We start from the raw sequence: 12,328 nt of genomic DNA, 5'->3' as shown, positions 1-12,328 counted from the left end.
TTGAGATAACTGAAGAAATTTAAATATGGACTGTTTATATCACTGTAAAATATTTTGAATGTGATAGTGAACTTAATAATGGTATTGTGGAAAACACCACTGTTCTCAGGCGATATATGCTTAAGAAATTATGGAGTGAGGTATCCTGATGTCTGTTATTTCCTAATACGTGAATAAAAATTCCTAATAAACAGTAACACAAAAAACTGTGTGTGTGCTATATGTGTAGGGAGGGAGGAGAGAGGATTGGGAAAAAGTGAGAGGGAGAGAGAAAGAGAAAGAGAGGAAGGGAGAGAGCAAACATACAAATCTGGCAAAATATTACCAATTGGTAAATACAGGTAAATGTCATGCCAGTGTCCACTGTATCATTCCTCCACCTTTCCTAGAGGTTTGAAATTCTTCCAAATAAAATGTTGGAGCCAAAAAGAACAAGAAGCAACATTAACCAAACTACTTGGCTGCCCAATACAAACTTGCCCTGTCCTAAAAGGCAATTTGAGATGAGGGTTAAAAGCACAGACTTGGCCGGGCGCGGTGGCTCACGCTTGTAATCCCAGCACTTTGGGAGGCCGAGGCGGGCGGATCACGAGGTCAGGAGATCGAGACCACGGTGAAACCCCGTCTCTATTAAAAATACAAAAAATTAGCCGGGCGTGGTGGCGGGCGCCTGTAGTCCCAGCTACTTGGAGAGGCTGAGGCAGGAGAATGGCGTGAACCCGGGAGGCGGAGCTTGCAGTGAGCCGAGACTGCGCCACTGCACTCCAGCCTGGGCGACAGACTTAGACTCTATTTCTAAAAAAAAAAAAAAAAAAAAGCACAGACTTCAGGCCAGGCATGATGACTCACACCTGTAATCCTAACAATGGGAGGATGAGAAGGGCTGATTCAGCCCCAGGAGTTCAAGACCAGCCTGGGCAACAAGGTGAAACCCTGTCTCTACTAAAAATACAAAAAATTGGTCGGCAATGGTGGCGCATGCCTGTAGTCCTAGCTACTCGAGAGGATGAGGCAGGAAAATCACTTGAATCTGAGAGGCGGAGGTTGCAGTGAGCAGAGACTGCGCCACTGCATCCAGCCTGGGCAACAGAGTGAGACTCTGTCCCCCCCCAAAAAAAAAAGCCGGCCGGGCATGGTGACTCACGCTTGTAACCCCAGCACTTTGGGAGGCCAAGGAGGGCAGATCATGAGGTCAGGAGATTGAGACCAGCCTGGCCAACATGGTGAAACCCCATCTCTACTAAAAATACAAATTAGCCAGGCGTGGTGGCGGGCACCTGTAGTCCCAGCTACTCAGGAGGCTGAGGCAGGCTGAGGCAGGAGAATTGCTTGAACCCAGGAGGCGGAGGTTGCAGTGAGCCGAGATCCCACCACTGCACTCCAGCCTGGGCGACAGAGTGAGACTCCATCTCAACAACAACAAAAAAGCCTAGGTAATCCTAGCACTTTGGGAGGCCAAGGTGGGTGGATCACCTTAGGTCAAGAGTTTGAGACCAGCCTGACCAACATGGTAAAACCCCATCTCTACTAAAAATACAAATTTAGGCCTGTAATCCCAGCTACTTGGGAGGCTGAGGCAGGAGAATCGATTGAGCCCAGGAACCGGATGTTGCATTGAGTAGAGATCCCGCCACTGCACTCCAGCCTGGGCTACAGGGCGAAATTCCATTTCGGAAAAAAAAAGACTTCCACATCAAACTGGGTTTATATCCTGGCCACATGATGATGGTCATATAATCTAACCTAACTTCCCTAAGCCTCACTGTGAAATGGGAATAATACAATACTATTCCATGAGGATTATTATTCTGAAGATTAAATGATCTAATATGTATAATTTGTTACTATACTCCCATGATATTATCACATTATTTGTTCTTTTTTTGTATGTCTTGGCAGCTTACAGGTCACTGTCAAAATTTTTGCCAAATATATCCAAAATCAAAGAATTATAATGCATTCCATCCAAGGACCAATAACAGTTCTCCACTGGCACAAATAAGTGAGAACTAACATTCTCTAAAGAATATAGCACGTGATGGGAAATGTAGCTTACCAGCTTACGTTTGCTCCTTCCTCAAAAAATTACTGGGTTATCTGTCAGGAATGGGCATAGGCTACCTTGGTCCCCAAAATGTTAATCTTAACATTAAAATCCAATGCCATCAGACCAGGAGCGTCCCTAAAATTCTGCATTTCCTGGGGCTCCATGTCTACTCTCCTATCACTTTCTTAAGTTTGCCCCGAGTAACCCTGTTCCCTATCACAGATGAAACCTTCTTGTGGAGAGTACTTCCAAATCTAAACACCCCTGCCTCTCTCTAGCACTCCAGATCCATTTAGACAACTAGCTGCTAGACATTTCCAAAAGGGAACTCTCTACCAACATTTCCTCTAATCCCAAACCTACCCTTTTCTTATCTCAGTAAGCCAACACCACCCAGTTCGCCCAAGACACAAACCTGAGCGTCATCCATCCACGATTCCTCCCCTCTTCCCACATTTAAACAATCTCCAAATTCTGGAACCATCTCACATTCATCTGCTCTTTTCAGCTGTTTCCTCTCCTCCATTCTCATTACTTTTGCGCAGAACATTTAGTTAACGGGGCAAGGCCTCCAGAGCTTTCTTTTGCCTTCAGCAGAGCAACTGGCAATATTCCCAACAGTGGTTGAGCAGGCTGCTGTTGATCTTCGTCCTTGTACAACTAAAAGTCTTTAGCCTATCTTTGATGGACATGTAGTGACAGTGGAAAGGATACTAATTGTTTCAAGCTACTGAGGTATGGAGACTGTTTTTTATCCAGCATACTCTAGGCTACCCTGACTTCGATATCTTTTTTTTTTTTGTAAACGGAGTCTCTGTCGTCCAGGCTGGAGTACAGTGGTGCGACCTCAGCTCACTGCAACCTCTCTGTCTCCCGGGTTCAAGTGATTCTCCTGCCTCAGCCTCCCCAGTAGCTGGGATTACAGGCACCCACCACCACGCCCAGATAATTTTTTGTGTGTATTTTTGGTAGAGATGGGGTTTCACCATATTGGCCACACTGGTCTCAAACTCTGACCTCAGGTGATCTGCCTGCCTCAACCTCCCAAAGTGCTGGGATAACAGGCATGAGCCACTGTGCTCGGCCTCAGTATCTCTTATACAGACTACAACGGCCTCCTAACCAGTGTCACTCCCTCTACTCTAAATCCAGTATAAGTATTTCTTCAAATTGCTGCCAGTTTCCTTTATAAAATACAAAATAATCATTTCATTTCTCTGATTAAAAATCTTCAGAGGTTCACCTTTGCCTCATATTCCAAATTCCTTAATATAGCTTGTAAAGCCCACCATAAAATCAGGCCCTAAATATATCCTTCTCTTCAGTCATTCAAAATACTGCCCCATATATACCATCCATATTCTCCTTTTTTTTTTTTTTTTGAGATGGAGTCTTGCTCTGTCGCCCAAGCTGGAGTACAGTGGTGTGATCTCGGCTCACTGCAACCTCCGCCTCCAGGGTTCAAGAGATTCTTGTGCCTCAGCCTCCCCAGCACCTAGGATTACAGGCAAGCGCCACCACGCCTGGCTAATTTTTTGTATTTTTAGTTGAGACGGGGTTTTATCAGGTTGGCCAGGCTGGTCTTGAACTCCTGACTTCATGATCTGCCCGCCTCGGCCTCCCAAAGTGCTGGGATTACAGGCATGAGCCACTGTATCTGGCCATCTTTTTCTGTTTTTAGAGACAGGGTCTCACTCTGTTGACCAGCCTGGGGTACAGTGGTGCAATCATAGCTCACTGCAAATTCCTGGGCTCAAGTGATCCTCCCACCTACCTCTCAAGTAGCTGGGACAAAAGGTGCATGCCACCACATCCAGCTAATTGCTTTAACTTTTGGTAGAGGTGGGTGTCTCACAATGTTGCCCAGATTGCTTTCAAACTCCTGACATGATGTAATTCTCCCGCCTTGACCTCCCAAAGCACTAGGATTACAGGTGTAATCCCCCGTGCCCAGCCTCATACCATATTCTTTAATACCTCTAGGTCTTTGCCCAGGCTTGAAATGCTCTCCCACCCTTACACTACCCCATGATATCTTTGCCTGCCTAGCCATACAAGTACCCTCAGCAGCTATCCCTCCCATTCGCTCAACAGCTACTTGAACCTGCCTCCCTTCTCAAGGCCCCTATTCAACCAACCCGCCTTACTCTAAGACATCAGCTCCCTGACCCAAAAAAATAAGTCTCCTACATCACAAGTAATATAAAGGTCATAAGGCAGAAACTCTCTCAAATTCCTTTGTTTAGATACCAAACATTTCTCCCCACCCCTTTCCTGACCTTTTCCTTCTCTTAATGAAGGGGATAATAATTCTACCCCTACTTTAGATTGCATCTTCTCTACAGGCTCAAGAACTTCATTCTGTTATCATGGCTCTGTACTGTCTTGCTCATTCTCCTGTATATATAAATATGCTCGAGTTTGTCATCTTAAAAAACTCTTCCTTGCACATTCCCTCTAATTACCGTCCTCTCTCTCCATCTCTTTGCAGTCATCTTGAAAGACAAAGTTTGTTTTTCTCTCCTCCATTTATTCCTCAAAATGTTATCATCATTCTAGTGACCCTGCTCTCACTGAAGACACCAATGACCTGACTGTCAAATCCAATTAGTTATTTTCTGTCCTTATCCTACTTGGTCTTTCTACCACCTCTGATACTGCCTTCCTCCTCCTTGAAACTCCTCCTAGTTCTAATTATACTCATTTTACTAGTTTTCTTTTTTTTTTTTTTTTTTTTTAATAAAGATGAGGTCTCATTATGTTGCCCAGGCTGGTCTCAAATTCCTGGCCTCAAGTAATCCTCTCGCCTAGGCCCATAGTATTGGGATTACGGGCGTGAGCCACTGGGCCCAGCCTTTACTAGTTTTCCATCTATCTTTAGGCTTCCTCAGATTTCTTCTGGGGCTCCATTTCCACCAGTCACACCTTTAACTACCAGTGTTCTCCAACTCCTCTCCTCAGCCTGCAGCTCTTCAATCTCAACATGCCTCTTAGCTGACCCAAACCCATAACTTCAACTACAACGTATATACTACTATACTGCTGACTCCCAAATCTCTCTCCAGTCCCAACTTCTCTACCTCTGGACTGGTATATCCAACTACCCAGCAGGCATTTCCATACGGTTCCACAGGTACCTCAAATTCAACCATTCAAAAACCAAACATCTCATTTTTTGTTCCCAAACGTGCACCTTCCTATATTCCCTAATTTATAAATGGAAGTCACTATCCCCCCTAGCATGGAACCCAGAAAACTAGAAGTCATCCAAGAGCTCATCCTTCTCGTTACCACTATTATCCTCTCTCTTGCTCTGTAGCTTTGTCAATCACGCATGCACACATCTCCATGTCTAACAGATTCTGTCTTTTTTTTTTTTTTTTTCTGAGACAGAGTTTTGCTCCTGTTGCCCAGGCTGGGGTGCAATGGCACAATCTCGGCTCACAGCAACCTCCGCCTACCAGGTTCAAGCAATTCTCCTGCCTCAGCCTCCCGCGTAGCTGGGATTACAGGCATGCACCACCACATCCAGCTAATTTTGTATTTTTAGTAGAGATGGGTTTCTCCATGTTGGTCAGGCTGGTCTCCAACTCCTGACCTCAGGTGATCTGCCCACCTCAGCCTTCCGAAGTGCTGGGATTACAGGCGTAAGCGACCACACCCGGCTTTTTTTTTTTTTTTAAAGACAGGGTCACCACTTCTCTGCCTTTTGGCTAAGATCAAGCATAGTAAAAGACAGGGTCTCACTCTATTGCGCAGGCTGGAGTGCAGTGTGGTGGGACTGTGGCTCACTGCAGCCTTGATTTCCAGGTTTAGGTGATCCTCCCACCTCAGCCTCCCAAACAGCTGGGACTATAGGTGTGTGCCACCAGGCCCAGCTAATTTTTCTTGTATTTCTTTAGAGGCAGGTTCTCACTAAGTTGCCCCAGGCTAGTCTCGAACTGGGCTCAAGAGATCCTCCCACCTCAGCCTCCCAAAGTGCTGAGACACCACACCCAGCCTGACTATCTATTAAATATCTCATGGTGGCTCATGCCTGTAATCCTAGCACTCTGGGAGGCAGAGGGGGGCGGATCATCTGAGATCAGGAGTTCACGACCAACCTGACCAACATGGTGAAACCCATCTCTACTAAAAATACAAAAATTAGCCGGGTGTGGTGGCATGCACCTGTAATCCCAGCTACTCAGGATGAGGCAGGAGAATCACTTGAACCCGGGAGGCAGAGGTTGCAGTGAGCCGAAATGTGCCACTGCACTCCAGCCTGGGAGACAGAGGGAGACTCCGTCTCACAAAAAAAAAAAAAAATTGAGTCCATCTATCCCTGTGCACTTGCATGACTACTTTAGACCCTATTTCTTATCTGGATTATTGTGATCCTCCCTAAACTGGACTCCCTAATTCCAGTCTATTTTCCAATCCAGTCTCCAAATTGCTACAAGAGATATTTTTAAAAAGTAAATCCTTCAGTAGCTTTCACAGTTTAAGACAAAACTCAAACTTTTTAGCCTATCAAATAAGGACTTCAAGATCACGCACCTAGGTACCTCTCTAGTCTTTTCTGTAATTCCCACAAGAATCCCATATGTAGCCTCATCCCATTCCGTGCAGTTTGGCAAAGACTCTATGTTACCCTGCTCTATACCTCCATGATTTACATAGGCAGTGCCTCCCCAGAACTTTCTTCCCCATACTTCACCTAGCTAACTCCCAGGTAGTTAAGGAACAGCCGGAAAGGCTGACAGGGGCCAGATCATAGAGTTTTTGTAGGCCATAATCTTAATAAGTCCTTCAAGAGATACATATGCCACTAGGTTTAAGATCGAGAGATAGGGAGAATACAACAGAAACTTTCAGGAAAATGAACATTTAAAGGACAGGGGCCAGGTGCAGGAATTCATGTCTACAATCCCAGCACTTTGGGAGGCCAAGGCAGGACAGGACGACTGATTTGAGCCCAAGAGTTCAAGATCAGCCTGGGCAACACAGTGAGAACTCATCTCTACAAAATTAAAAAATAAAATTAGCTAGGTGTGATGGTGTGCACTTGTAGTTCCAGCTACTTGGAAGCCTTGAGCCCAGGAGATGGAGGGAGCAGTGAGTCATGATCATGCCAGTTTACTCCAGCCTGGGCAACAGAGCAAGACCCTGTGTCAAAATAAAAAATAAAAATAAAAAAATATATAAATGAAGAATGGGCAGGAGAAAAAGGGCCAGGAAAGCAAGTAAAAAAGTATAGCATCACCAAATATTTGAAGAAGGAGAGGGGTCAACAGTAACGAACGCTGCAAAAACAACAGAGTAAGACAAGGATGAAAAGAGATCTGTGGCCGGGCGCAGTGGCTCATGCCTGTAATCCCAGCACTTTGGGAGGCCAAGGCAGGTGGATCACCTAAGGTCAGGAGTTCAAGACCAGGCTGGCAAACATGGTGAAAACCCTGTCTCTACTAAAAATGCAAAAATTAGCCAGGCACAGTGGCGCACCCCTGTAATCCCAGCTACTTGTAAGACTGTAACTGGGAGAACTGCTTGAACCCAGGAGGCGGGGGGTGCAGTGAGCCGAGATCACGCCACTACACTGCAGCCTGGGCAAGAGAGCAAGGCCCTGTCACAAAAAAAGAAAGAAAAGAGATCTGTTGAATTTTACAAGGTCTCCCATATTCTTCCCATTGATTTTGATGGTTGCTGGGAGCTGTCTCTACCAACAGCATTAGAAACTTTAAGTGGGCCAGGAGTGGTGCCTCACACCCAGCACTTTGGGAGGCCAAGGCGGGTGGATTGTCTGAGCCCCAGAGTTTGAGATCAGCCTGGCCAACATGGTGAAACCCGTCTCTACTAAAAATACAAAAATTAGCCAGATGTGGTGGCGGGCACCTGTAATCCCAGCTACTCGGGAGGCTGAGGTGATTGCTTTAACCCAGGAGACGGAGGTTGCAGTAAGCCGGTATCGTACCACTGCACTCAAGCCTGGGCAACAGAGCAAGACTGTCTCAACAACAACAACAACAAAAAAGGCCAGGGGCAGTGGCTCACACCTGTGATCCCAGCCCTTTGGGAGGCTGAGGCGGGAAGATCACCTGAGGTCGGGAGTTCGAGGCCAGCCTGACCAACATGGAGAAAGCCCATCTCTACTAAAAATACAAAATTTGCCAGGCGTGGTGGCACATGCCTGTAATCCCAGCTACTTGGGAGGCTGAGGCAAGAGAATCACTTGAACCCGGGAGTCGGAGGTTGCGGTGAGCCGAGATCGCGCCATTGCACTCCAGCCTGGGCAACAAGAGCAAAACTCTGTCTCAAAAAAAAAAAAAAAAAGGAACAAAGAAACTGTAAGTGAACACTTCTCATGGGTATACATTCACCTGCTACAGGCTGGAGTACAGTGGCGCGATCTCAATCACTGCAACTTCCGCCTTCCAGGTTCAAGCGATTCTCATGCCTCAGCCTCCCGAGTAGCTGGGATTATAAGCATGTGATACCATAACACCCAGCTAAGGTCTTGTATTTTTAGTAGAGATGGGGTTTCATTATGTTAGCCAGGCTGGTCTTGAACTCCTGACCTCAAGTGACCCACCTGCCTCAGCCTCCCAAAGTGCTGGAATTACAGGCGTGAGCCACCACACCCAACCATATATTTCAAATGTACCTACCATTAAATTTGGATTGTCACTGCCTTAATTACTTTCCTCCTACTCTTCTGTTATTAATCCTGTAAGCTTTCACAAATCTGACCCACCCTTTTCCAAGACACCAAGGATTTCTTGATGCCCATACTGTTCCTCATAAACAAAAACCATAAATTCTTACAACTGTCATATGCAACGAAGACATAGGCCCAACAAAAATATGAACTGTATTTTTTGAAAACCTAGCCTTTTTGGGTTTAAGAGACAGGCTCTCATTCTGTCACCCAGGTCAGAGTATGGTGGCACAATCATAGTTCACCGCAGCTGCAAACTTCTGGGCTCAAGCAATCCTCCCGCCTCAGATTCCCAAAGTGCTGCATTACAGGTGTGAACCACCAAGCCAAGCCTATACAATATTTTTAATAACTGTGCACATAAAACAAAGTTTTGGCTGTACTTTGTCACATGAGCCTGGGCAACAAAGTGAGACTCCGTCTCAAAAAAATAAATACATAAAAAGAAATTATTCAGTCAGGTGCGGTGGCTCACGCCTATAATCCCAGCACTTCAGGAGGCTGAGGTGGGCAGATCACCTGAGCTCGGGAGTTTGAGACCAGCCTGACCAACATGGAGAAACCCTGCCTCTACTAAAAATACAAAATTAGCCAGGTGTGGTGGCGCATGCCTGTTAATCCCAGCTACTGGGGAGGCTGAGGCAGGAGAATCACTTGAACCCAGGAGGTGGAGGTTGTGGTGAGCTGAGATCGGGTCATTGCACTCCAGCCTGGACAACAAGAGCGAAACTCTGTCTCAAAAAAAAAAAAAAAGAAAAAATTATTCACAAAATGAGAACTACTAATGTGATTCTAGAAGATGCAGTTATTTCTTTATACTAATAATATCAGAACTATGTCCAGTCAAATGCATAGCAGATCCCCAATTCTTGCACCTCCCATTAACTGTTCTCTCCTAGGCCTGGCAGCTTTCAATGTCCTCGCAAAGGTTTAAGCAAAAGCCTTAGCTTTGCCACCAGCATTCCTACAAAGTGTTAAAAGCACACTTCAGGCCGGGCATAGCGGCTCACATCTGTAATCCCAGCACTTTGGGAGGCCGAGGCAGGCGAATCACCTGAGGTCAGGAGTCCAAGACCAGCCTGGCCAACATGGTGAAACCCTGTCTCTACAAAAAAACAAAAATTAGCTGGGCATGATGGCGGGTGCCTATAATCCAGCTAGTTGGGAGGCTGAGGCAGGAGAATCGCTTGAACCTGGGAGGCGGAGGTTGTAGTGAGCTGAAATCAGGACACTGCACTCCAGCCTGGGAGACACAGCAAGACTCCATCTCAAAAAGAAAAAAGCACACTTCACTCCCTTTGCCTTCCTGAGCTAAAGAAGAGTAGCCAAACTGCCCCAAAGAGAAATCTCATCCAGGTTACTCTAGCCGGAAGATCAATGGAGGTAACTAATGTACCAACCAAGAAACTAAGGAAAGATAGGTCAGGCGCGGTGGCTCATGCCTGTAATCCCAGCACTTCGGGAGGCGGAGGCGGGCAGATCACCTGAGGTTAGGAGTTCGAGACATGACAGAACCCTGTATCTACTAAAAATACAAAAATCATCTGGGCGTGGTAGCGGATGCCTGTAATCCCAGCTACTTGGGAGGCGGAGGTAGGAGAATCCCTTGAACCTGGGAGGCGGAGGTTGCAGTGAGCCAAGATCGCACCATTGCACCCCAGCTTGGGCGACAGAGCGAGACTCCATCTCAAAAAAATAAATAAATAAATAAAGGAAGGATAAAATGAGGGATAACCCACAGAATTTAGGGTGCCTGCTCCTTTTTATCCTCAAACTTAGCATAGATTTAGTTGCTAAAAATGTCCCCCAAAATCAATCTGTGAAAAAAGGATCAAGTGTTCTCTAGAACTGAACATTCTACAATTGTTAGAGAGACCTATTCTTGAAGTTTTTAAGCTCAACTGTCTCTACATGAATTGGTGGGGGTGAGGGTAGGAACTAGCCCATAAAGACAGAACTATAAATATTAACATCTTCAGGCTACTGAAAAACTCAAAGTGGAACCAGCCTGCTCAGCTCTGTAGGGTCAGAGAAGTAACAAGAGTGATATTTGTCTTGGCAGGGACATGAACAACCTCAAGGGAAGAGCATGAAGTAGGTAAAAATTCTAGCCACATGAAATCTGAGATAAGACTACCAACACCAAAGACTTCCACACTCCATCCTCTTCTCTGCCCTCAGTATTTTCATTCAATGGCCCCAAAGCACAAGATGTTTGTCCAAAGAGAAACATCCCCAGAAAAAACATCTCAACATCTCTCAATGAGTACCTTAGAAAACTAGGTTTTCCTAGTGAAAACCCGTCCCACCCTTCCAAGGACAACTAATCACGATGAAAAATTCATGGAAAGAGTTCAAGGAAAAAACTCCCCCTTACCTATCAGTCAATACATCTGTTGTGCACTTTACTGAACATCAAGTGCTGTGCTAAGTGCTGAGGATACGGAAATTAATAAAACAAAAATGTGGCTGGGCGCAGAAGCTCATGCCTATAATCCCAGCACTTTGGGAGGCCAAGGCAGGAGGATCACGAGGTCAGGAGTTCAAGACCAGCCTGACCAACATGGTGAAACGCCATCTCTACTAAAAATACAAAAATTAGTCGGGTGTGGTGGCGCGTGCCTGTATTCCTAGCTACTCAGGAGGCTGAGGCAGGACAATCACTTGAACCCGGGAGGTGGAGGTTGCGGTAAGTTGACATCATGCCACTGCACTCCAGCCTGGGTGACAGACCAAGACTCTGTCTCAAAAAAAAATAAATAATAAAATAAATAAAACAAAAATGCCTGCTCTCCTGAAGCTTTTTTTTTTTTTTTTTTGAGAGACAGTCTCGGTCTGCTGCTCAGGTTGGAGTGCAGTGGCACGATCTCGGCTCACTGCAACCTCAGCCTCCTGGGTTCAAGCCATTCTCCTGCCTCAGTCTCTCGAGTAGCTGGGATTGCAGGCGTGTACCACCACGCCCAGCTAATTTTTTTATTTTTAGTAGAGACCGGGTTTCACCACGTTGACCAGACTGGTCTAGAACTTCTAACCTCAGGTGATGCCCCGTCCTTGGCCTCCCAAAGTGCTGGGACTATAGGCATGAGCCACTGCACCTGGCCCTGAAGTTTACTTTCCACTGGGGGAGATTAAAATATATAACATGTTATAGGTTGACAAGGGCTAAGGCAGAAAATAAAGCAGAAAAGGGGGATAGTTATGTAAATGTGTATGCAGGAGGGGCTTTGCCATCCAGATAGCCAAGAGAATATCACTGTTAAGAGTGACATTTGGGGCCGGGCGCTGTGGCTCACGCCTGTAATCCCAGCACTTTGGGAGGCCGAGACGGGCGGATCACGAGGTCAGGAGATCGAGACCATCCTGGCTAACACGGTGAAACCCCGTCTCTACTAAAAATACAAAAAATTAGCCGGGCGCGGCGGCAGGCGCCTGTAGTCCCAGCTACTCGGGAGGCTGAGGCAGGAGAACGGCGTGAACCCGGGAGGCGGAGCTTGCAGTGAGCCGAGATCGCGCCACTGCACTCCAGCCTGGGGGAAAGAGCGAGACTCCGTCTCAAAAAAAAAAAAAAAAAAAAAAAAAAAGAG

The 12,328-nt window shown here is 46.2% G+C and overlaps 1 protein-coding gene across 6 annotated transcripts in view; it reads right to left on the bottom strand.

Annotated features, from left to right (window-relative positions):
* The window catches only part of R3HDM2 (R3H domain containing 2), a 183,436-nt gene that overhangs the window by 168,017 nt on the left and 3,091 nt on the right, over positions 1 to 12,328 (bottom strand). Inside the window, exon 1 of one of the 6 annotated variants that reach the window (XM_058426212.1) lies at positions 2,463 to 3,397. The exons of 4 other annotated variants lie outside the window; for them this stretch is intronic. In XM_058426212.1, coding sequence (XP_058282195.1) covers positions 2,463 to 2,597 — 135 coding nt within the window. In that variant the 5' untranslated portion in view covers positions 2,598 to 3,397. Of the gene's footprint in view, positions 1 to 2,462; positions 3,398 to 12,328 lie in introns of those variants that run through there. One more of the 6 variants, XM_058426217.1, reaches the window with a different exon arrangement.

Source organism: Hylobates moloch, unplaced genomic scaffold (genome assembly GCF_009828535.3).
Source record: "Hylobates moloch isolate HMO894 unplaced genomic scaffold, HMol_V3 SCAFFOLD_13, whole genome shotgun sequence".
NCBI lineage: Eukaryota > Metazoa > Chordata > Mammalia > Primates > Hylobatidae > Hylobates > Hylobates moloch.
This window is presented reverse-complemented; position numbering and strand designations above follow the sequence as displayed.